At 52.2% G+C, this 25,261-nt stretch overlaps 2 protein-coding genes across 2 annotated transcripts in view; both read left to right on the top strand.

Annotated features, from left to right (window-relative positions):
* The window catches only part of LOC126028042 (kallikrein-6-like), a 5,703-nt gene extending 406 nt beyond the window's left edge, over positions 1–5,297 (top strand). The window contains exons 3-6 of the mRNA XM_049787088.1: positions 264–420; positions 1,868–2,115; positions 3,815–3,951; positions 4,923–5,297. Of these exons, the coding sequence (XP_049643045.1) occupies positions 264–420; positions 1,868–2,115; positions 3,815–3,951; positions 4,923–5,078 (698 nt within the window). The 3' untranslated portion in view covers positions 5,079–5,297. The remainder of the gene's footprint in view (positions 1–263; positions 421–1,867; positions 2,116–3,814; positions 3,952–4,922) is intronic.
* Positions 5,298–7,333: 2,036 nt separating this feature from the next.
* Positions 7,334–18,380, top strand: KLK5 (kallikrein related peptidase 5). Its single transcript, XM_049787578.1, has 7 exons — positions 7,334–7,485; positions 12,374–12,516; positions 12,988–13,077; positions 14,836–15,088; positions 15,714–15,970; positions 16,068–16,201; positions 18,228–18,380. Exons 1-7 carry the CDS (start codon positions 7,334–7,336, stop codon positions 18,378–18,380), a joined length of 1,182 nt encoding a protein of 393 aa, XP_049643535.1.
* The last annotated feature ends 6,881 nt before the right edge of the window (positions 18,381–25,261 follow it).

Genomic DNA, 25,261 nt, shown 5'->3' with positions numbered 1-25,261 from the left:
GCCAGGGGGGTCCAGTGGGAGGAGAGAAACCCCAAGAAGACAGCTGAGGAGGGGCTCGGAGTCTGGTTTGCTTGTGTGGCCTGTGGGAGATTGGTTTGGGGGAGCCAGATTGGGGCCAAGGGGGTTCTGAAAGTCTTGAAGCTTGAGGAGTGGGTTTGGGGCAAGGGTAGGGGGAGAAGGTCTCAGTGACTCGGTGACTCAGTGGGGTCGGGGTCACCTACTTTCTGAACCCCTCTTTGTCCTCCTCGCCTTCCCACACACAGCCTGGGCCCAGGAGCAGGACAAGGTGCTGCACGGAGGCCCTTGTGAGAGGAACTCACACCCCTTCCAGGCTGCCATCTTCACCGGAGGACATCTGCTATGTGGGGGGGTCCTCATCCACCCCCGCTGGATCCTCACCGCTGCCCACTGCTATAAACCGTGAGTCACACCCAACAGTGCTCAGAAGTGACCCCAGGTGGCTTGGGGGGCCCTTTGCAGTGCTGGGGATCAAACCAAACCCCCCTCCTGAGCATTGACCCAGAGTAACACCTGGGCACACCGAAAGGTGTATGTTAAAAATAGCCATAAGATGTGGGGTACAGATGTGACGGGGGCCCCTCAGCATGTTCAGAGGTGACGAGCCCCTGGCCAGGGTGTGGGAGTGACTGGGGGGACCACAGGCTGAGCAGAAGGAAGTGAGGATGTAGCCGTTTGAGGGAGCAGTGGGCCAGGCAGCCCTGATAGGAAGCAGGTGGGAGAGGGTGGGGTGTCTGGGGTCTTAGGCTTGATTCTGGGGTTACTCAGAGGCAGCCTTGGGGTGAGTGGTTTTGTTCATAAATGTTTCCTTTTAAAGCCCTGGCATGTGGAAGGAAGGAAGGAAGGAAGGAAGGAAGGAAGGAAGGAAGGAAGGAAGGAAGGAAGGAAGGAAGGAAGGAAGGAAGGAAGGAAGGAAGGAAGGAAGGAAGGAAGGAAGGAAGGGAGGGAGGGAGGGAGGGAGGGAGGGAGGGAGGGAGGGAGGGAGGGAGGGAGGGAGGGAGGGAGGGAAAAGGGAAGGAGGGAAGAAAAGAGGGAAGGATAGATGTTGAAGAGATAACATAGTAGTAGGGTGCTTGCCTTGCATGCAGCCAATCCAGGAAGGACCTGGGTTTGAATCCGGACATCCCATATGGTCCCCTGAACCTGTCAGGACCAATTTCTGAGCGAAGAGCCAGAAGTAACCCCTGCGCACTTCTAGGTGTAACCTAAAAACCAAAAATAAAAAGGGGGTAAGGGGAGGAAGGAGGAAAAGAGTGAAAGAAAAGAATTGAAAGAGAGAAAAGGACAAAGAGGAAGGATGGAAGGAAGAGAAGAAAAAGAGACAGGAGAGAAAGAAGAGAATGGGATAAAGGAAGGAAAGGAAGAAAGAATCATAGGGACCTTGGAGAAATAGTAGAAGGGTTAATGCACCTGCCTTGCATGCTGCCAACCCCAGTTCAAATCTGTGACCCAACATTTAGCCCTCCCTGAGCACTGCCAGAGGTGCCTCAAGACTCCACAGCCCCCCAAAATAGTCAAGAATAATCTCCAGCGGACCAGAAAGTTAGTTCAGGGAAGGTTTAAGCACTTGCCTTGTACATAGCAGACCAGGTTTGATCTCTGTTACCAGCTATGACCCAGGAGGAACCCCTGGGCCCAGAGCCAGGAGCTAACCCTGAGCAATGCCGGCTTCAAGCCCAGAACAAAACCTAAAGACTTGAGCTCCAGGACCAACCCGAAAGGTTGGGGCTGGGATCCAGAGTAAGAGGCGCAACCCAGAAGGCCCCTGGGGGCCTCTGCTCCCTGCACTGTTGGAGAGAGTTGGTGTCTCAAAAGGTGGGTGAGACTGAATGCCCCTCCTTCGCTCCAGCAATCTCCAGGTCTTACTGGGCAAGCACAACCTTCAGCAGTGGGAGGCGACGCAGCAGAAGAGCACAGTGATCCACACCGTGATCCACCCGGGGTACAACTCCAAAACCCACGACCAAGACATCATGCTTCTTCACCTGGAACGCCCCGTGCGGATGTCAGGGCGCATCCAGCCCCTGGGCCTGGAGAAAAGCTGCTCGTCCCATCACACCAGCTGCCACATCCTGGGCTGGGGCCTGACAGCAGACGGTCAGTAATGGGGGGACCCCAGGGTTAGGGGGCTGGTGGGCTAGGCTGGGGGTGATGACCAATGGCCCGTGCATCCATGGTTGTTGAATCCTGAATGTCATTGGGAGTGGAGAGCAAATAGGGAATGGGATCAGGGCGTGAACAAAGGTGAAGGGATAGTCATAGGTCATAGGTCATAGGTCAAAAGGCAATGAGTAGTGAGGGGCCATTCCCAGTGGGGGGAGAGGCCAAGTGGGGTGATTCAGATGACTCCTAGATATGAGTGGAGGAAGGATAGGTGGAAGAAGAGAGATAAAACTACAGAATAGGGCTAGAGTGATAGCTCAGAGGTAGGGAGTTTGCCTTGCACACAAGTCGACCTAGGATGGACCCGGGTTCGATCCCCGGCTTCCCATATGGTTCCCTGAGCCTGCCAGGAGCAATTTCTGAGCACAGAGCCAGGAGTAACCCCTGAGCACCGCCTAGTGTGGCCTTCCCCACACATACACACACAAAAGCTAACTACAGAGTAGGAAGTTTTGCAATGAGAATGTGGTTAGAGAGGGCTGGAGAGATAGTTCAGTGGGGGAGGTAGATCATTTGCCTTGCACATGGCCTACCCAGGTTCGATCCCCGGCATCCCATAGGGTTCCCCCAAGCCTGCCAGGAGTGATTCCTGAGTGCAGAGTCAGGATTAGCCCTGAGCACTGAGGGATGTGACTCAGAACTAAATTGAAAAATAAAAATTAAGGGCTAGGGAAATAGCAGTGCGGTAGGGAGTTTGCCTTGCACACAGCCAACTCGGGACAGACCCAGATTTGAAACCCAGCATCCCATATGGTCCCTTGAGCCTACCGGGAGCGAGTTCTTAGCGTAGAGCCAGGAGGAACTCCTGAAAGCTGCCGGGTGTGACTCCCCCAAAAACAAAAAAATTAATTAAATTAAATTAAAATTAGAATTATAAAAGGAATGGAGTAGAGAGAGAAATGATGAGAGAGGGACCAGTGGGGAATGCGTTGATGGTGGAGTAGAGCGAGTAGAAGAAGGAGCGGGAAGGAACAAACCCAATGGATCAGCAGGGATCAGTGAAAGTCAGCCTGGAACTGACAGGCCCAAAAGTGGACCATGCATGGAAGAGCCGATAGGGACAGTCATTGGGGAAGGAGGGTGAGGCCATCTACAAAAGGACCTATCAGAGAAGCAGGCCATTGAATGAGGGGCCTATAAAAAAGAGTAAACAAGCAAAGATGTAGGAAGAATTATCCAATAGCCAATCAGGGTGAGCCAATGGGCAAGAAGGACCAATGAGGGAGGAAGGAACACCACAAAGGCGGGACTAATAAACGATGAGACTAGCCAAGGCAGAGTCTGAAGAAGAGTCATTGGTGGGGCCGGAGAGAGAGCTCAGTGGGTAGATTGGTCATTTGCCTGGCATGTGGACCACCTGGGTTCAATCCCCAGCATCCCATGTGTACCCCTGAACAGTGCCAGGAATAATCTTTGAGCCCAGAAGCAGGAGTCACCCCTGAGCACAGCAGTATATGAACCTAAAATAAAGGAAGGGAAGAGAATAAAAAATGAGAAGAGGGGAACCAGCCATGAGGGATGCGGACCACCGCGCAGGGCTCAGAGGATGGGCTGAGGAAGCCAGGGGAGGACGAGGTGGGGGCCTGTGGGCTTGGAGTGAGCCAGTCCCTGTCTCCCCCCACCCAACCCTCAGGAACCTTACCCAACACGATTCAGTGTGCCGACGTCCACCTGGTGTCCCGGAAGGAGTGTGAGCTCGCCTACCCAGGCGGGATCACCGAGAACATGGTGTGCGCCGGGGACGAGTGGATGGGGACAGACACCTGCAGGGTGAGTCCCAGATGGACAGAAGGACAGATGGACAGAGCCCGGCACCCGCACACACACACACACACACACACACACAGAGAGGAGGGAGACTGAGATGAAGAGCCCCCAGTTCCCCATCACCACTTGGGAGACCCTCTTAAAAGAGGAAAAAGTACTGGGAAGGGAGATAGCACAGCAAGATGGTGTTTGCCTTGCAAAAAGCCCATTCGGGTTTGATCCCTGGCATCCCACGTGATCCCTTGAGCAAACCCAGGAGTGATTCTTTAATACTGAGCCAGGAGTAAGCCTTGAGCACCAGGAAGGTGTGACCCAAATCTCACCCCAAAAAGAAAGAACTAGAAAGTCAGAGGCATATGGTGGGTGGGGCCTGGCCTTCCTCAGCACCCCAAAGTCTGTCCACTATTCCTGCTCCTGTCTCCAAGTCAGATTTTGTTTCCTTCCTTCCCTCTTTCCTTTCTTCCTCCCTTCCTTCCTCCAATACTTCCTTCCTCTCTCTCCCTTTATATTTTTCCTTCCTCCTTTTATTTTTTAGCTTTTGAGCCAAACCCAGCGAAGCTCAGGGATTACTCCTGACTCAGTGCTCAGGGACCACTTATGACGGAGCTTGGGATAGGCTCAGAGATGTTGGAGAAGGACTTGGGGTGTCCTGCCTATGAAACATGTTCTCTGCCCTTCAAACCTCCAAACTCTCTCCCCAGTCCCCAAAAAGACTTTTCTCTCTGCTTCTCTGGGTTTTGTTCTCCAACATGTAACTTGTTCTAGGTTTCTGAGTTTCCCGCCATTGTCTTCTCTCTCTCTCTCTCTCTCTCTCTCTCTCTCTCTCTCTCTCTCTCTCTCTCTCTCTCTCTCTCTCTCTCTCTCTCTCTCTCCTCTCATTTCTCTCCTCCATCCAAGCATCCTCTCTTCTTTGCATGCCCCCAACCTGGCCCCATCTCCCTGTGCATCTGACTCTGTCTCTCTCTCTTCCACAGGGCGACTCTGGAGGTCCCCTGGTGTGTGGTGGCCGGCTTCGGGGCCTGGTATCCTGGGGCAACCTTCCCTGTGGCACCAAGGAGAAACCAGGGGTCTACACTGACATCTGCAGATATGGCAACTGGATCCAGAAAACCATCGACAGCATGGCCTGATCTGCACCTCCTGCCAACAAACCCCAGAACCTCTCTGACCGCCACCTTGCCTTCCCCCTACCTGTCCCACAAATACAGTTTCACACACCACTGCCGGCTGGTCCCGGCTCTCTCTCCCTGAGTCAGTGTAATAAAAACAAACTGGAGTGTTCCCAGCAAAACAGCTAGGATCCGGCCTCTCAGGGATGGGACCCACTAATCCCAGCACTGAACACCCAAAACCCCCTGCCTGATGCTTTATCAGGGAAAGAGAGGTGATTTCTAGCAAAGCTGCTTGGGCAGGACCCCGTAGCACGCAGGCTGTTAGAGCAGGGCCTTCTCTCCAGGAGCCATTTTCCTCCAGTGGAAGAGACACTGAAGACAGTCTTCGCCACACGGGTGAGGCTGGATGGGAACAGGGGGTGCAAGCCCCGACCCCTACAATGGGGCCTGGCTCTCTTCTTGGCTGTAGGACTCCTGGGTTTTCTCCCTCCTCTCTGGAGACCCAGTAAACATGAACCATGTTTTTGGGTTTTGTTGTTGTCGTTGTTGTTGTTGTTTTCATTTTTGTTTTATGTTTGGTTTTTGGGGCCATATCTGGTAGTGCTCAGGGGTTACTCCTGGCTCTGCTCTCAGAAATCACTCCTGGCAGGCTCAGGGGATCATATGGGATGCCAGGGACCCAATCTGGGTCCTTCCGGGTCAGCCGCATTCAAGGCAAACGCCCACCCAACCGCTGTGCTCTCACTCCGGCCCCTCGCGCCGTGTTTTTTTTGAGGTACCATGAGTGACAATCCTGTGAAATGTCACCTATGTAGCCTTCCAATACCACACGCTCCATCAGTGAGCTTGGTCCCCTCCCCAGACATCCCAGACCCCACCCCCAAATCCCGCCTTGCACCCCTCCCTAGTAAACTCCGCTTTTAGATAGATGCTTCAATTCTTCGTCTTTGACGAAGAGAATTACCTCTATTATAAAGAATTGCCTGACAAAGTTATTACCTTGGTGTGTCTTTCTGTTTAGTTGATTGGTTTTGGTTTGGGGCCACAACTGGTGGTGTTCAGGGGTGACTCCTGGCTCTGTGCTCAGAAATCACTCCTGGCAGGCTGGGGGTGGGGGGACCCTATAATGTGCCGGGGATCAAAATCAGGTCGGCCTCTTACAAGGCAAACTCCCTACCCACTTAGCTATCCTTCCGGCCCTCGCTTGCGTCTTTCTAACTCGCCTGAGGGGACAGTGTGTCCTTGTCCCAGTTCCTTGATGCTGACTTTATTCAATCAACATCACGCTGCTTCCTCACTCAGCATCACACACGCCACAAGTGTTTTCCTAGTCAGCTAGAGTTGCAGTCCAGGTGTGTGTGTGTGTGTGTGTGTGTGTGTGTGTGTGTGTGTGTGTGTGTGTGTGTTTTGGGGCCACACCCAGAAGCACTCAGGGATCACTTCCAGTAGGAATTCAGGAACCATAGGAGATGCCAGGGTAAAACCAGATTAGCTGCCTACAAAAATAGGCACCCAACTCCCCAATCCAGGTCCTCCATGATAGTTCCTTTTTCCTAGCCTGGCTGGATTTCCCCAGCCCAGTTGGATCCAGGAAGGCTCCCCTAACTTTTTCCCAACTGGTCCCCTAGGAATGTTTCTGCACCCACAGACCCCCTTGGGTCCCAGGGACGTGAGTCTCATGGGAGACCACGGGGCTCCAGCCGATTCGAGACAGAGAAGAGAGATGAAACCGCCATGTGGGCTGCACTTAGGAGTGGAGAAATATCATTGTCGTTTGGGTTAGGTTTGGATTCAGGGGCTAAATCTGCTAGGGTTCAGGGACCACTCCTGGATCAGTGCTCAGAAATCACTCCTGGCTCTGGGCTCAGGACCTACCCATGATTTTGTGCTGTGAACTCCCTCTTTTTTTGTTTGTTTGTTTTGGTTTGGTTTGGTTTTGGGGGGGTCACACCCAGCAGCGCTCAGGGGTTACTCCTGGCTCTGTGCTCAGAAATAGCCCCTGGCAGGCTCAGGGGACCATATGGGATGCCGGGTTTCGAACCACCGTTTGGACTCACTCCTGGCTGTACTTAGGGACCAGTCCTGGATCAGTGCTTTGGCCTCACACCTGGCAGGACCAGGGCCCCAGAGGTCCCAAGGGGGAAAGGTGGAGATTTTGAGGGTTCTGGAGAGTCATGGAGGAGCAGGAAGGAGGAGACACCCCATTTCCATGTGCAGAAAGGGCCAAAGGGGAGAGCCCAAGGCCCCCAACCCCACCTCAGGAGACTGAGGTGATGGTACAGGGGGAAGAGCGTGAGGGGAAGGCAGAGGGTGACGTGTCCGTCTGTGGAGGGCCTGGCCAGGTGAGGAGCACAAGGGTGCAGGAGCACCCAGGTGCTGCCCAGAGAGGTGGCAAAGTGGGTGACGGGGCCGGGAATGTGGCTGAGTGAGTGGAAGAGCCAGCTGGGTGGACCTGACCTTGATCCTGCGAGCCTGGAGGGAAGGAAGGAGGAGGAAGGAGGCTGGGCTTGGGAATAAGAACCAGCTCCTGGAGTCCATGAGCAGGGAAGGGAGTGAGTGGGCAGGGAGCAGGAGGGTGGGGTCCCCGGAAGAACCCAGAAAACCAGGCAGATAGTGCCGGGCAGGGTCCCCGCCTCCAGAGAGTCAACCTGGGTTGGATCCATTACTTTCTGAAGCCAGGCCAGCAGAATGTACTGAGCAAGGCCAAAGAAAACAAAGCTTGGGCACACAGGGAGGGCAGGAAGTGGGGCCAGGTGACTCGACTTCTCTGCTCCTCATCCATCACAGAGGAGGGGGCCATCGCTACATCCCTCCACACCCACTCTGAGCACAGAGCTGAGGGTCCGCCCAGGGGTGTGAGAGAGACAAGAAAGGGAAAGACGCTCCAGAAAGGAGACATGAGGCCGCCATGTGGGTTGCAGTTAGGCGTGGAGAAATATTGTTGTTGTTTGGGTTTGGCTTTTGATTTGGAGGCTAAACCCAGCAGGGCCCAGGGACCACTCCTGGCTTTGGGCTTTGGGCTCATTCCTGGCTGTGTTCAGGGGCCACTCCTGGATCAGTGCTCAGGACCACTCTTGTTCTTTTCTTTTTTGGTGTTTGGGTCACACTCGGCAGCATTCAGGCGTTACTCCTGGCTCTATGTTCAGAAATTGCTCCTGGCAGGCTCGGGGGACGCCGGGATTTAAACCACCGACCTTCTGCATGCAAGGCAACTCCATACCTCCATGCTCTCTCTCCAGCCCTCAGGACCACTCTTGATTCTGTGCTCGGAACTCACTCTTGACTCTGGGCACTTAGCTCACTCCTGGCTGTGCTCAGGTTTCACTCCTAGCTCTGGGCTTTGGGCTCACTCCTGGCTCTTCTCAGGGACCACTCCTAGATCAGTGCTCAGGGATCACTCTTGGATCAGTGCTCAAAGTTCACTCTAGGCCCTGAGCTCAGGGTACACACCTGGCAAGGTTCAGAGGATGCTGGAGGTGTCAGAAATCAAACCAGGGTCAGCTGCATGCAAGACCAGCACTTCCCTCCACCCCAAACTATCATCCGGCCCCAGAAGCCAAAGAATAGTAGGGGACGCAGACGATAAGTCACACACGCCACTTCTCTAGGCCTCAGTTTTGCCAGAACAAGGCAGCAGCATTGTGACTCACGACCCAGAACACACGTCGCAGGTCCGCAGGTGGCTTCACGCTTGATACTGATGGAATCAAATTTGGGGATCTCAACTCCAGATCCCGGGGCTGGAACCACAGTCGCCTCACATGTGGCCAACCAGGAGTGCTCCCTGAGCACAAGAGCCAGGAGTCAGCCCTGAGCACTGCCAGGTGTGGTCCCCAAAAACAACAACAACCAACAAATAAGGCAAAGAAAGGATGAAATCATGTGATGTGTGACTGGAACAGGGAGGTTGAGTAGAATCAGAGCAAGACCAGATGACGCAGATGATCTCACTTGGGTGAAAGAGATACAGAGAGAGAGAAAGAGAGAGAGAGAGTGAGAGAGAGAGACAGAGACAGAGACAGGGAGACAGAGGGAGACAGAGATAGAGACAGAGACAGACAGACAGAGACAAAGAGAAAGACAGAAAGACAGAGAGAGAGAGGGGAGAGAGAGAGAGAGAGAGAGAGAGAGAGAGAGAGAGAGAGAGAGAGAGAGAGAAGAGGAGGAAACAGCCAACAAACCAACCAACCAGGGAACAATGATAAAGCCTTGGCCTTGGCTGGGATTGCAAAACTGATTAACGAAAGGGTGGGGGAAGGAGATGAAGTTTAGATCAGAGATGACTAAGGATGGGGGTGCACAGTACATTGACGGGGAGCTTAGTACCAATACTGTGGTGGGTGCACAATACCGTGGAGGACTGTATGTTTGTACTGTAAATTTAAACCTGATGGTAGCCCTATTGCTTAAAAACTTAACTTATAAGAAAAAAAACTTAACTTATTCTTGGGACATAAGTAAAGATATTAAAAATAAATAGATAAACCACTTGTTGAAACATCCAAATTAATAATAATACATCATAATAAAATCATAATAAAATGATGGTGGGATTGGTTCTAGAACATTGAATGTCTAAAGCTAAATGATCAATAACTTTGTAAATTATGGCTAAAAACTTTATTTTTTGTTTTTGTTTGGAAGTTACACCCTATGGTGCTCAGGTTTTACTCCTGGCGGGGCTCAAGGGCACAGATTTTAAAACATGTAGTAAGAGGGGCTGGAGTACATGCCGGAGCCCTTCTTCCTGGCCTGGGGAGTGCTGGGAGGCTTGGCAGGCCCCCAGCCGTCCTGGTCTTTTCCCCCTGACTCCAGGCCTTCCCTGGGTGCCAGCTCAGATGGCCAGAAGTGGGTTCAGGTGGACTCTTAGTGGTCCTCAGGCTTCTCACTTACTCTCCCTACACTAATGGAAATGCACTTTGGGAGGAGGGCGGGCCGTTTTAGTACTGGTTTATGTTGGGACAGTCACTGAAATTTTTTTCTCCTTGTTTTCCTATCGATAGTATTTTATGCAGATATTTTATATATCCATAATGTCCATCTTGTATTGTGACCTTGATACTGCCCTACAAATCTCATTTCTAATATTTTACTGCCTCAGTCCCAAACCTTATTTCCCCCTATCTTCTCAGTAGGTGCAGCTCATGACATGAAGCTCACCACATAGAGTGATAAGTGCAGTTAGAGAAATAACTACGCTGAAAACTATCATAACAATGTGAATGAATGAGGGAAAAAGAAAGCCTGTCTCGAGTACAGGTGTGGGTGGGGTGGGGAGTAGGTAGATCTGGGAAATTGGTGGTGGGAATCCTGCACTGGTGAAGCGGGGTGTTCTTTACATGACTGTAATCATACAACTACAATTATGTTTGTAATCACGGTGTTTAAATAAAGATAATTTATAAAAGAAAAAAAGAGGGGCTGGAGTAATAGCACTGAGTAGGGATCCTCAAACTTTTTTAAACATGGCGCCACTTTACTCTCAGACCATTGAAAAGCTGGCCTATAGTTATTTTTTATAAAATACTTATAAACAAATTCCAATACATACTGCACATATCTTATTTTGAAGTAAAAATGGGAAAAATACAATCTTTAAAAAGAAGAATAAGGAAAGTCAAATCAACAAATTTACCACTATTTCCATGGGAGCTCTGGGCCTGCTTTTGGGGAGGCCATAGTTTGAGGACCCCTGCCCCAGACTGAGAGACTGAGTCTAGAGACAGAGAGGAGGAGGGGAGTCGGGGAGTGCAACGCACATCCCACGCATGCACAATGCGGCTCCAGGATGAGTCAGCAGCTAAGCAGGACAGGCAGCAGTGGCAAAACACCCAGTGGGCCCGATAAATGTCCTCGGTGGACCACAAGTGACCTTTGGGAGGGAATTTGAGAATCCCTGGCACAGAGGTTGGGCCTTTGACTTGAATGCAGGCAATTCAGGTTTAATCCCCAGCATCCCATCGGATCCCCCGAGCCTGCCAGGAATGATTTCTGAGCACAGAGCCAGGAGTAATCTCTGAACACTGCCAGGTGTGGCTCAAAAAATGAATAATTTTAGTAAGAGGTAAACAACTGGATGTCTCATTAGTATATGTGATATTAAAACTTCCTGCAGCCAAGTTTACAAAGCAAGTTTGCATTCCTGGAAACATAAGGTACAGCAAACCCACATTCCCATGAAACATAAACAAGGGGGAGAAAAGACCTTAGCAGTGGAAGATTTGGGGGGTAGGGGTTTGAGTCATACCCAACGACGCTCAGGGGTTCCTCCTGGCTCTGCACTCAGAAATCACCCCTGGCAAGCTCAAGAAACCATATGGGATGCTGGGGATAAAACCACCGTCTGTCCTGGGTCAGTCGCATGCAAGGCAAATGCCCTGCCACTGTGCTACCACTCTGGCCCTTTTCTTTTTTTTTCTCTGAACATTGAGAATTGCTTTGGGGATTTAAAACCCCTTATTCTGAGACTAGAGCAAGTGTCTATTGCTATTATATATATATATATATGTATCTCCATATTATATATATTAATAGTCTATTAAACAGGATTAAAGCTCTTATCTTGCATGTGACTGATCCTGGTTCAATCCTGGGCACCCATATAGTCCCCCAAGCTCTGTCAGGAGTGATCCCTGAGCACAGAGTCAGGAATAAGCTCTGAGCACTGCCAGGTATGGCCCCAAATCCAAAAAAAATAAAATAATATAAAACCTGTTGATGGGGCTGTTGAGACGGTGTACGCACCCTACTCAATTCTATTGTTCAGCACCTCAAGTTCTGGAGGTTTCAGGACAGTTCTGGGTGTGGTCCTGGAGACCCCCAAACATCACAGGGTGGCCTTGAGGGATCCCTGAGACTCAGACCCTGGCACAGAACAGCAGCACAGCACTGAAAGTGACCCCCCCCCCAACCATCGAGCCCCAATTTGGGAGTCCAAAAGAAACACACCAATAAAAGAAAGTGAATGACCCAGGAGAGGGAGAGTTGGACTCAGGGCATTGAGAAGGCTGGAGTGCGGGGATCCAGTCCACCCATACCCTGAGGTCCCTCAAAGAAGGACCCCAGGGCTACCCCAGCACTGCCAAGTGGGACCACCCCCTAAAAAAAAAGAAAGATAAAATAAGAGAAATGAAAATCAAAAACTTCTAGTCAATAGATGCTGGATTGATTCCAAGAGGGAGCAAAGAAACTTCTGCTTAATGTGGGGGGTGGACAGAACAGGGAAGGGAAGCCAGCCAGGGGTCCCACCCAGCATTCACAGCGGGGAAGCCCATGCCTGGTGGGGTCCCCGCCCAGCGCCCCATTTCCCAAAGGGCCGCCCACCTGTGCCCGACCTCCCCGCCTCTGCATCCATCAGCCAGTGGCCCTGCCCAGCTCCCGACCCACATGAAGCTGGCTGCCACAGCCCTCAGGAAGGGCAGAGGGGACGCGTCTCAGGCTGGTCCCCTGCCCCCGGGTGAGACCCAGGTGAGGGTGCGGATGAGGCTTAGGGGAGGGGGGCTTGTGAAGAGCCAGAGACACCCAGAGAAAGACCCAGAAAGGCAGATGAAACTGGGGGACCCGGCTTCTTGCTCTTGCTCTGAAAGATTTGGGGAGAGAAGCAGAGACCAGCAGAGGTGTGAAAGGACAGCAGGGGGCAGAGGGCAGGGAGGGGCCTGGGTGCACTGCACAGGGCGGGTGGGGGGCGGAGTTGGGGGCCATCATTGCCCAGGAATTTGCCTCTGGGGCTCAGTGGCGGTTTATAACCCAGCAGGCAGGGCAGTGCAGGGAGGTGCAGTCCAGAGGTTAGGTGAGGATGGGGGACAGGGGGGAATGCCCACCACCCCATCTCTCCCCACCCGGAGGAAGGACTCAGCTCAGAGAGCCGCCCCTGGGGAATAGGGGGGCCTGGGAACCACAGGGCCCAGACTCACTTGTTCCCCCTCAGCAGACACAGACACAATGACGGCAGCAACGCAGCCCAGAACCTGGGTCTGGGGCATCCTGACCACCACGAGCCTCATTCTGGGACTGTCCCGTAAGTGGGGGCTGTGGGGAAGACTGGGAGGGGGAACCCCAGTGGTGCTGCCATGGTGAAGATGTGAGAGCATGAGCCTCTGTGTGTGTGTGTGCGCGCGCGCATGTGTGTGTGTGTGTGTGTGTGTGTGTGTGTGTGTGTGTGTGTGTGTGTGTGTGGTTGTATGTGGCCTTATGGGACTGTATGTGGAAGTTGCATACATGCTTTTATGTGTCTCTGTGGCTGTGTGTGACCATGTGTGACTGTTTGTAGCTTGTGTGTGGCCATGTATGGATGTCTGCAATTGTGCATGTGCATTAGATCCTGTCCTGTACGGAGTGGCCCTCTGTGCCCATTGTTGCCTCCATGGTGCATGTGGCTGCTGTGTGTTCCAGGACAGCCCCAGAGTGGGGTGTTGTGCTGTGACCGCTCATGCGCCGCTGCTGACATCCAGGGGGTCCTGTTCTGTGTCACAGAATTGGGTGGGACAAAATGATCATCCCAATGCACATGTGTGCGGGGTGACCATTGGGGGTGACATACGGGGACCACATGGCTCTGGAGGCTTTGGTGGCAGTTGTGACGGACAGCTATGGCTTCAGAGGGCGCCCATGGGGGAGCAGGGAAGGAAGCTGGGCCATTGCACTGTAGAGAACCTGGCTGGGACCAGGGCACTGGCGAGCACTTGGGTCAGGGCACCCACCGGCCTCTTCCTGCTTTTCCTTCCCTCTTCTTACCCAGTGGCACCCCTGACTTCAACCTCCTTCCCTCCAAGGCAGGATTTTCCCTGGAGTGAGGGTCCCCTTCTGCTGTGCACCCCGACCCCCCCCCTCCATAGACCCTCCTCTGTCACTTAAACCACTCGGCCACCTCCCCTGTCCACCATCCATGGGACCCTGGGCTCGGTCCCCCAAATTAATCTCAAGCCCCTCCCACATCTCAGGCCCCAGCCCCTCAAATCCATGTCTTGGCCCAAACCCAGGTTCCACCCCACTGTCTAGGCTCCTCTCTGGAGGCTGTTCAACTCCAAGTCATCTTGACATCTAGTCAGGCGTGTTGCCACCAGAAAGAGCCTTAAGTTCTAGGCCTTGGTCTCACTTCCACCTGTCATGCTGATGCTTCAGGGTCCACTTCCTGAGTCCTGGCCCCGCCCCCTCAGCATCAGGACCAATCAGCACTCAGGGATCCGCTGGCTGGCCCCGCCTCTTGACTCTAAGCCCCGCTTCCTTGTCTCTAAGCCCTGCCCATTAACCACAAGCCCCGCCCCTTGTCTCTAAACCCCGCCTCTTAGTGCTAAGCTCCACCTCTGTCTCTTAGCTCTGTCTCTTGACTCTAAGCCACGCCTCTTGAGGCTGAGCTCCACCCTTGCCCTTAAGCCCCACCCATTATCTCTAAGCCACGCCCCTTGTTTCTAAGCCCCACCCATCACCAAGCCTAATCTGCCTCTAGGCCCCAACCCCTTGTCTCCAAGCCCCGCCCCTTTTCTCTTAGTTCCTCCCCTGGTCTCTACCTCTCGACTCTAAGCTCCACCCCTTATCTGTAAGCCCCGCCCCTTGTCTCTAGGCCCCGCCTCTTGAGACTAAGCTCCACCCACTATGTCTAGGCCCCGCCCCTTGTCTCTAAATTCCACCCCTTGGTTCTAAATTCTGCCTGACTCTAAGCCCCTCCCCTTGTCCCTAAGCCACGCCTCTTGTCCACATGCCCCTCCCTTGTATGTAAGCCCCGCCCTCAGCTATAAGCCCCGCCCCTTGACCCAAGTCCCACCTCCTTCGTCTGCAGAGCCCCTTCTTGCAAATGTCCTTCCCCCCTGCAACCCGCCCCCTGTCCACCGGCCCTCCGGGAGCACCCGGGACCTGAGCACCGGGACCAGGGAGAACGACAACAACAGCAACCGCATCGTGAACGGCACCGACTGCGAGAAGAACACGCACCCCTGGCAGGCGGCGCTGCTGCTGGATGCCAACCGCCTCTACTGCGGGGGGGTGCTGGTGGACCCCCAGTGGCTGCTCACGGCCGCCCACTGCCACAAGAAGTGAGTGGGAGTCTGGGGGTGTGCGGGGCCTGGGGATGGCTGGAGGTGCAAGGTGGGTGCTAGGTGCAGGGCTTAGGGTGGGGCCTGGCGTCTAGGGCAGGTGGGACAGGAAACAGATGTGAGCTGGAGATGGAATGAGGTTGGAGCCCTGGGTGCTGTTGGAGGTGGTCAGTAGGTGTTGAGGGGGTTGGGGACCACTCCCAGCAGCGCTCAGGGGTTCCTTATGGCTATGAGCTCAGGGGTCATTCCTGGCAGGCTCTGGGGACCCGATGGGAAGTCAGGATCGAAGCCAATGGGCCATGTGCAAGGCCAACAATTTTCCAGCTGTGCTATCACTCCAGTCCCCAAAGAGGAGGTGGTGGGTCTTAACCCTGGGATCCGGGTGTTGGATTTGAGGCTGAAGATTTGCCTTAAATATCGTTGTTCTGGGTTGGGCCATCGCGAGATGGGTTTGGAGCTGTGATTCTGGGGAGCAGAGGTAACTCTGGGTTTAAGGATGCTGTTGGGTGCTGAGGGGACACCTGGGCTTGGAGCCAGGTGGTAAAGGGAGTTGTGGTGGGCATCAAGTATGTAGATGGGATTCAGGGCGGATGCCAAGTGAGTTGTACCACACCCCCTTCCGCAGAAATGTCAAAATCCGTCTTGGCCACTATTCTCTGTCCTCCGCTTATGAATCTGGGCAACAGATGTTCAAGGGAGTCAAATCCATCCCCCACCCCGGTTATGCCCACCCCGGCCACTCCAACGACCTCATGCTCATCAAACTGAACCGAAGAGCCATCGATAGCGAGTCCGTGAGGGTAATTCACATCCCCTCCAGTTGTCCCAAGGCTGGGACCCAGTGTGAAGTTTCCGGTTGGGGTACCACCAGCAGCCCTGAAGGTAAGTGTCTACCCACAGCCGCCTCTCGGCCATCAGCCCCACATCTCTGCCCCATCCACCACTCACTGGCTCTGTCCCTCGTGTCTCTTTTGGACAGTGAACTTCCCCAAGGTCCTCCAGTGCTTAAACATCAAAGTTCTAAGTCAGGAAAAGTGCCAGGACGCCTACCCGAGACAGATCGATGACAGCATGTTCTGTGCAGGCGACGAAGCGGGCAGAGACTCGTGCCAGGTAAGGCTCACCATGCTACGTGCCAGTTCATGCAACTGGGAGGTTTGCTAAGAGCCAATGATGCAACCAGAGCATGTCAGCGAGGAGCACCCTGTTTTCTGCCAGCCTCTGTCTTGAGAGCACGGCCAACCAGCTCCTGGATTGTGTCATGCTCAGTGTCCAAGGAGAAATATATTTTTTATTTAACTAGGAAGCAAAGGAACAGGGGAAATGAAGCAGAGCTTTGGTTTGGGAGGGTTTCTTTTGGTTGGTTGGTTGGTTGGTTGGTTGGTTGGTTGGTTGGTTGGTTGGTTGGTTGGCTGGTTGGTGAGTGGGTGGGTGGGTGGGTTGGTGGATGAGTGGGTGGGTGGGTTGGTTGTTGGGTTGTTGGGTTGGTTGGTTGGTGGATGAGTGGGTGGGTGGGTGGGTTGGTTGTTGGGCTGGTTGTTGGGTTGTTGGGTTGGTTTGTTGGTGGGTTAGTAGGTTGGTTGGTGGGTGGATGGGTTGGTTGGTTGGGGCCATGCCCAGTGGAGCTCAAGGACTACTCCTGACATTGTGCTCAAGTCTCACTCCTTGGGGATCATGCAATGCCAGGTAGCGAGTTCTGGTCTCCTACATGCAAAGCATGTGCTCTTGGGGTCACCCTCAGCCCCCAAGTGAACTGTCTTAACCAGAAGACACTTGACCTTGTTCAACATGTGGACCCCAAGCACTGCCTGGAGTGACCTTCCAGAGCACAGAGCAAAGGAGTCAGCCCTGAGCATTACCAGGGTTTACCTAAACCCTACCACACAAATAATAATAATAATAATAATAATAATAATAACAGTAATATAGTTCAGGGCTGGAGTGATGGCACAAGAAGGATGGCATTTGGCTTGCACACAGAAGACCAGGGTTCGATCCCCAGCATTCCATAGGGTCCCCTAAGCACCGCTAGAAATGATCAGGAGTAACCCCTCAGCACCACCGGGTATGAGCCAAAAACCAAAAAGAAAGAAAAGAAAAAGAAACTTGTGAATAAGCTTTCATATGGTTTTGTCCTGAAAAGTCTTACAAAGCTGATGTGTATTTTGGCCCTGGGGCTCCCCAACCAAATCCCTGAAGATGAGTGGAAGGGCCGAGAGGGTGGTGATCGATTCCCCAAGTGTGGGGATGCCTAGGCCACTCTGTCACCCGGTTCAGGAGATCATACCCAGGATGGGGATGTTTACTTATATATCCAAACTGCTGCACGGCAATTTCCCTGTCCCTGGGAAATTGAGTATGTGTGTCTCTGGATAATGTGTGTCCCGTAGAGTAAGGACTCAGCATTTCACTCCCCACCCCCAGACAGAGCTAGTGGCTCTTATTCAGTGTAGAGGGAGAAAGTACTAATGGGATATACGGTTTCTGGGTCAGAACAGCAGTGCAGCAGGGAAGGCCGAATGCCTTGCATGCAGCCAAACCTGGGCTCCATCTTGGTATTTCACTTCTTGGGGGGCCTTATAACAGGATCCATAACAGGATCTTGCAGCCTGTTGCTAAGGCCATTTAACTGCCTCTCTAAAAATAAATAAATAAATAAATAAATAAATAAATAAATAAATAAATAAATAAATAAAGGTGAAAAGGTAAATGGACTGGAGTGGGGCTGGAGTGATAGCACAGTGGTAAGGTATTTGCTTTGCATGCTCCCTACCCAGGACAGATCCGGGTTCGATCCCCGGCTTCCATATGGTCCCCCAATCCTTGGCAGGAGCGATTTCTTAGTGCAGAGCCAGGAGTAACCCCTGAGTGCCACTAGGTCTGGCCCCAAAACCAAATAAATAAATAAAGTGGGGAAATGGACTGAGTAAGGCATGAGTAAGCCTGGCAGGAAGGATCCAGTGTGAGGAACCAAAGGAGGGAAGATTTGGGGAAATTGGGAGGGTCTGATGGGGATCTACTACAGGCTGTACCCAGAGTCCAGTGCTAATGTTTCTCCCCTTGTACCTGCCACCTCTCTCCCCTTTCTCACCCATGTCTCTGTATTGCCTCCTCCATCTGTGTTCCCCCCACTCTGCAGGGTGACTCCGGGGGCCCCGTAGTCTGCAACGGCACCCTCCAGGGCTTGGTTTCCTGGGGGGACTTCCCCTGTGCTCAACCCAACCGACCCGGTGTCTACACCAAACTCTGCCGCTTCACCAAATGGATCCGAAACACCATAAGCTCCAACTGAGTCAGTGTGTGACACAGCCCCCCAACACCTGGCCCAGTACACACACACACACACACACACACACACACACACACACCCTGTCTCCCCCCCCCCCACACACACACACAGTACTTCCTGAAGATGAAGCTCCTGTCTAGTCAGCTCCAGGAATCAGGAGTCCCACCTCCATCAACGAGGGGCTGAACCCCGTTTCTCTAAATGGATCTTTGTGACTCTTTCTGGAATGGCCAGGCTGTGGGGGGATAGAGTGTGGTTCAAGAAATAAAGAATCTGAGTGTAAGTTTCTGGTGTCCCTTTTGCCATCTCTGATGCTTGGGACTGACCACACATCCCAGGCCAAGGAAGGATTCGGGGTTAGCAGGCTGGAAAGAAGGCACAGGCAGGGCCCACCTGGGATACCAAATGGTCCTCCTGGTGGCCTGGGAGTGATCCCCAGGTCTGAGATGGGTTTTCCTTGAGCCCAACTGAATGTGGTCCAAAAGAAGGAAGAGAGAAAGAGAGAGGGAAAGAGGGAGAGAAAATGAGAGAAGGGTCAGAGGGAGGGAGGAGGGAAAAAATGAAGGAAGGATGGGAGGAAGGAAGGGAGGAGTAGAGGGAGGGAAGGAGAAAGAAAAGAGGGAAAATGATGACAGGAAGGAAAGAGAGAGGGAAGGAAGGAAAGAAAGGAATAGAAGGAGGGAAGGAGGAAGAAAAGAGGAAAAGGGGGGAAAGGAAGGAAGAATGGAAGGAAGGAAGGGAGAAAGGAAGGAAGGGAGAAAGGGAGGAAGAAGGGAATTGAGGAAGGGAGAAGTGAAGAGGGAAGAAAAGAAAGGAGAGAGGGAGGGAAAAAGGGAGAAAGAAAGGAAAGAAGGAATGTATGAAGGAAGGAAGGAAAGGAGGGAAGTGAGGAAGGAAAGATGGCCAGAGCTGTAGTAACACAGGTAAGGTGTTGTCTTGCCTTGCATACAGCCAGTCCAGGTTCAATCCCTGGCATTGATATGGTCCCATGAGCACCCAGGAGTGATTCCTGAGTGCAGAGCCGAGTTACTCCTGAGCGCCGCTGGATGTAGTAGAAAAAAAATAAAAATGGGGCCAGCATGGTGGCGCTAGAGGTAAAGTGCCTGCCTTGCCTGCGCTAGCCTAAGACGGACCTAGGTTCAATCCCCTGGCATCCCATATACTCTCCCAAGCCAGGTGCGATTTCTGAGCTCATAGCCAGGAGTAACCCCTGAGCGTCACCAGGTGTGGCCCAAAAACCAATAAATAAATAAATAAATAAATAAATAAATAAATAAATAAAGGGAAGAAAGGAAATTGGGAGGTGGGGGTGAGAGTTTTGCCGCACACAGTGATGCTCTAAGGCTATGCGCGTCCCTGTACTCAGGAATGCCCCCTGGTGGTGCTCAGGCCATATGCGCTGCCAGGAATGCCAGCTGGCTTTGCCCCACTGGAGGCAAGCACTTTACCATCCCGTGCTCTCTCTGGCCCTGCTTTGTTTCATCTTGTTTTTGTTTTGTTTTGATTTTGACTTTGAAGTGCCAGGAACTGAACCCAGGTCTCTTGTGTGCACGACCGCGCTTTACCACTGGGCACCCTCCTGGCCCCTGGCAGGGCTTTTTTGAAGGAAAGTCTTTGCCCAGAACTGGTCTCTTCCTCCACCCCTGGCACCTGCTCCTTGCTGCAAAGCAAGGGAAGCTGCATTTTCTGTCTCTGCCTTGGGGTGTGACCTCTGCCAAGGAGTAGGAATTGGGGGTGGGAAGAAGTGGCTTTTGGGGAGAAAAACAAGAGTGTGAAGAGGGAAAGTATGAGTGTTGGGACCAGAGTGATAGCACAATGGGGAGGGCGCTTACCTGGCATGTGGTGACCCAGGTTTGATCCCCAGCATCCCATAGATTGCTCTGAAACACTGCCAGGAGTTACCCCTGAGTGCAGGGCCAAGAGTAAGCCCTGAGCATCGCCAGGTGAGGACCCAAAACCAAAATAATAATACATAAATGAACATTTCCTTGGAAAATGACATTGAAACATCTCAGTGCACCTGACATTAATATCCTTAACATAGAGAGGCCCCTAAGCACAGAGCCAGGAGTAAACCCTGAATGTTGCCAGGTGAGGACCCAAAGCAACAACACCAACAACCACCAAAAAAAAAAAAAAAAAGCCATCCTTCATAACGGAATGGAATACCATGCAGCCCTTAGGAAAAATGAAGTCATGAAATGTGCTTATACATGGATGGAAATGGAGAATATCTTGTTGAGTGAAATATGTCAGAGGGAGAGGGACAGACATAGAATGATCGTTTTCATCTGTGGGGTATAAAGCGGGAGAGAAAGTATGGTTACAATATCCAGAGATAATAGAAATAAGGGCCAGGAGGACTAATCCATGGTAGGAAGTTAGGGCAGAGAAAGGACCACTCTGACAATGAGAGTTGGAAATGAGAGAGAGAGAGAGAGAGAGAGAGAGAGAGAGAGAGAGAGAGATTATGGCTGCTATAGAGGCAGGTTGGGGGCAAGAGGAAAACTGGGAACACTGAGGAAGGGATTGAAGCATTGGAAAACTGAAATCATCATTAACTGTGTATCCCATGGTAATTCAATTAAAAAATTGGGGGAGTCACACCCGGCGGTGCTCGGGAGTTACTCCTAGCTCTGCCCTCAGAAGTCGCTCCTGGCAGGCTGAGGGGACCATATGGGATGCCTGGGATGGAACCCTGGTTCCCAGGTTGGCCTCATGCAAGGTAAATGCCCTACCACTGTGCTATCACTCCAGCCCCTCAATTAAAAATTTTGTTTGGCTTTTGGGGTTACATCCAGCAGTGCTTAGGCATGACGCCTGGCTCTATGCTCAGATATTACTCCTAGTAAGCTTGGGGGACCCTATGAGATGCAGGGAATTGAACTCAGGTTGGCCAAATGCAAGGCAAATGCCCTCCCCGGTGTGCTATCAATTTGGTCCCACAATTTGAAAAAGAAGTTTTAAAAACTATAAAGCCATCCTCTGGCCTTGGGATCAGCATTAAGGTGGAAGCCGAAACTCGGGTGCGGGCTTTTTCTTTTTTTCGGGTGGGGGTTCACACCCAGCAGCACTCAGGGGTTACTCTTGGCTCTATGCTCAGAAATCTCTCCTGGCAGGCTCAGGGGACCACATGGGATGCCGGGATTCGAACCACCGACCTTCTGCATGAAAGGCAAATGCCCCACCTCCATGCTACGTCTCCGGCCCAGGGATTTTTCTTGGAAATTTCTTCTTGCTGGAAAAGTGGGAAGCCATGAGGCTGGTCTCTGCCCCCTTTTCTCCCCTAGAATGTGGGTACCCAGAACTTCACCAGCCACTTTACAACCAGAAAATAAAAGGCACAGGATGGGGTCAGAGTGATAGCACAGAGGGGAGGGCATTTGCCTTGCAAGCAGCTGACCTGGGTTCAATCCCCGACCATGCCAGGAGTAACCCTTGAGCACCGCCTGATGTGACCCCAGAACTAAAACGAACGATAGAACAGCAGGGAGGGTACTTGCCTTGAACATGGTTGACCTGGGTTTGATCCCCGTTACCCCAGAGCCAATCAAGAGTCCTCCCTGAGTACCGCCAGATGTGGCCCCAAAACAAACCCAAAAAGCCACAATCTAAAGAGGGGACACTGAGGCAAAGAGAAGCTTGACTCTCCACCCTGCATTTCTACTCAGATATGGGGTGGACAGAAAAGGAAGGTTCTGGAAAGGAAAAGGCTGGGTTAAGGCGTCGAATGGATTTTTGAGGCAGGTGCGACTTTCCCTGTGGGGTTGTGGCTGTGGAAGTGCCTTTCCCAGGGCTGTAGCTCCTGAGCTCTAGAGAAACAAAGATGGTTCCAGTCAAGGGTGGAGCACTGTTTCCTGCAGAGTGATGTAAGCGGCCAGAAACACAGGGCGGGGAACTTCTAGAAGGCTTCTTGCCCCCCACGCGCTATTGGGACATGCTACAGGTCCATAGGAGCTGGGCTTAGAAGCATGCATATGCATAAGTAGAGTCAGTGCAAAAAAATAAACAGCAGATAAGTACTTCCGTGAGAAAAGAGAATTAGGAAAGAGGCAAGGGCTGGGGGGAGCTTTTTGTAAATGGACTCCAGCACATCGCAGGGCATTATGCTCTGAAATGTTATAAACTGTTATCTTCACTGGTTACCCCTGGAGAAAAAAAAAACGTCAGCTATGGTTAATGGAAGACCCAGAGTAACGGGTGGAAGATGAAATTCTCAGAACACAGACTGGGAGAGCCCTGTGTATTGTGCGAAGCAAAAGAATCTTTGAGTCTCTATCTTCTGCCTGCCTGCCTGTCTGTCTATCTGTCTCTTCCTCTCTCTCTTCCTCTTCCTCTCTTTCTCTCACTCTCTCTCACACACACAGACACACAGACACACAGACACACACACACACACACACACACACACAGTTGGATTCCAGACATACTAAAGACCAAGATGTGTGTGGACAATTATTAGAAGAGGGTCCTGAGTAATAGTACAGTGGGGAGGCCATTTCCTTTACATGCATTCTACCTGGATTCAATTCCTGGTATTCCATGGAGTCCCTCGAGCATTGCCAGGAGTGATTCTTTAGTACAGAGCCAGGAGGAAGCCCTGAGCATAGCTGGGTGAGGCTCCTAAATGAAAAAAAAATATTAATTTAAAAATAAATAGATGAGGGGCCGGAGAGATAGCATGGAGGTAAGGCATTTGCCTTGCATGCAAAAGGTCAGTGGTTTGAATCCCGGCATCCCATATGGTCCCCCGTGCCTGCCAGGGGCGATTTCTGAGCATAAACCCAAGAGGAACCCCTGAGTGCTGCCGGGTGTGACCAAAAAAAAAAAAAAAAGATGAGGCCAATATAAAAATGGATGGTGAATGGGCATCTACCAGAAGAGGAGTGACTTTATTTTGTTTTGGGGCCACTCCTAGAGCCACTTGAGTTACTCCTGGCTCTACACTCAGAAATTGCTCCTGGCAGGCTCGGGAACCATATGGGATGCTGGGAATAAAAAAAAATTTTTTTTTTGTTTTTTTTTTGGGTCACACCCGACAATGCTCAGGGGTCACTCCTGGCTCCACGCTCAGAAATCTCTCCTGGCAGGTTTGGGGGACCATATGGGATGTCGGGATTCGAACCACTGACCTTCTGCACGCAAGGCAAATGCCTTACCTCCATGCTATCTCTCTGGCCCAGGGAATAAAAATTTGATCCTTCTCAGGTTAGCAGTGTGCAAAGCAAACACCCTGCGGCTATGCTTTTACTCCTGGCCCCCAGAGGAGTGATTTTTAATGCCCAAAAAGCATATGCAAGAATATGAACAGAATCTGAACAGTAGAAGTAAAATACTGTCGAGTGTTGACAGAGAGAGTTCAAATTCCTTAGAAGATAGATGGAGGACCAAGAATCTCTCAATCTCTTTCTCTCTCTTTCTGTTTGTTTATGGGCCTCACCAGGCAGTGCTCAGGGGTGTCTCCTGGCTCTCTGCTCCTGGCAGGGCTCAGGGGACCCTATGGGATGCAGGGGACGGAACCCACGTGTGAGGCCAGTGCCCTCTTAGCCATCTGTCTCACTCAGCCCCAAGAAGGAAATGATTCTGGTCTACACTGAAGACAATGGGAAGGAAGGAAGGCAGGAAGGCAGGAAGGAAGGAAGGAAGGAAGGAAGGAAGGAAGGAAGGAAAGAAGGAAGGAAGGAAGGAAGGAAGGAAGGAAGGAAGGAAGGAAGGAAAGAAGGGAAGGAAGGAAGGAAGGAAGAAAGGGAGGGAGGGAGGGAGGGAGGGAGGAAGGAAGGAAGGAAGGAAGGAAGGAAGGAAGGAAGGAAGGAAGGAAGGAAGGAAGGAAGGAAGGAAGGAAGGAAGGAGGGAGGGAGGAAGGGAGGGAGGGAAGGAAGAAGGAAGGAAGGAAGGAAGGAAGGAAGGAAGGAAGGGAGGGAGGGAGGGAGGGAGGGAGGGAGGGAGGGAGGGAGGGAGGAAGGAAGGAAGGGAGGAAAGGAAGGAAGGAAGGAAGGGAGGAAGGAAGGAGGGAAGGAAGGAAGGAAGGAAGGAAGGAAGGAAGGAAGGAAGGAAGGAAGGAAGGACGGAAGGAAGAGGAAGGAAGGAAGGAAGGAGCATGTCAGGGGCTGTAAGGGATTGTGGGATCCTTGGCCTGTCCCCGACTCTGAGAAGGGATCGGCGCCACATCCTGACATGAAGGTGTCCCATGCCCCAAGGAATTCTCACACAGCAGCCAAGGGTCATACCAAGTGTGAACACCTGGTACCTGTGATGCTGCAGAAGGGTGACCTCCATGCCTCTGGTACTGTAAGGGGTCAGTGGATGTGACTAGTGCACAGGGCAGATGGTAGGTAAGTGGTAATATATGTAGTTAGGTTTAAAAACCTGCTGAGGGGCCTGGACCATAGCACAGCGAAAAGGGCATTATTGGCCTTGCAAGTGGCTGTCCCGGGTTCAATCCCCGGCACCCCATAGGGTTCCCTGCACCCCAGCAGGAGTAATTCTTGAGCACAGAGCCAGGAGTAACCTTTGAACATCACTGCGTATGGCCCAAAACTCCTAAAATAAGAAACACCAGGGACTGGAGCAGTAGCACAGAAGGTAGGGCATTTGTCTTGCACATGGCCAAACTGGGTTCAATCCCTGGCATCCCATATGGTCCCCCGTACCCCGAGTCTTCCAGGAGCAATTTCTGAGCACAGAGTCAGGAGTAGCCCATGAATGCCTCTGAATGCGCCCCCACCCAAAAAAGACGCCAGCTGAGGGGCTGAGCCATAGCATAGCAGGGAGGGCATTCGCCTTGCATATGGCTAATCTGGATTTGATCCTCAGCATCCTATAGGGTCCCCTAAGCCTGCCAAAAGTTGAGTCCTAAGTTCAGAGCCAGGAGGAACCCCTGAGCT

The sequence above is a fragment of the Suncus etruscus genome, chromosome 14 (genome assembly GCF_024139225.1).
Source record: "Suncus etruscus isolate mSunEtr1 chromosome 14, mSunEtr1.pri.cur, whole genome shotgun sequence".
Lineage (NCBI taxonomy): Eukaryota > Metazoa > Chordata > Mammalia > Eulipotyphla > Soricidae > Suncus > Suncus etruscus.
The sequence above is the reverse complement of the archived record's forward strand: the minus strand, read 5'-3'. Positions and strand labels throughout refer to the sequence as shown.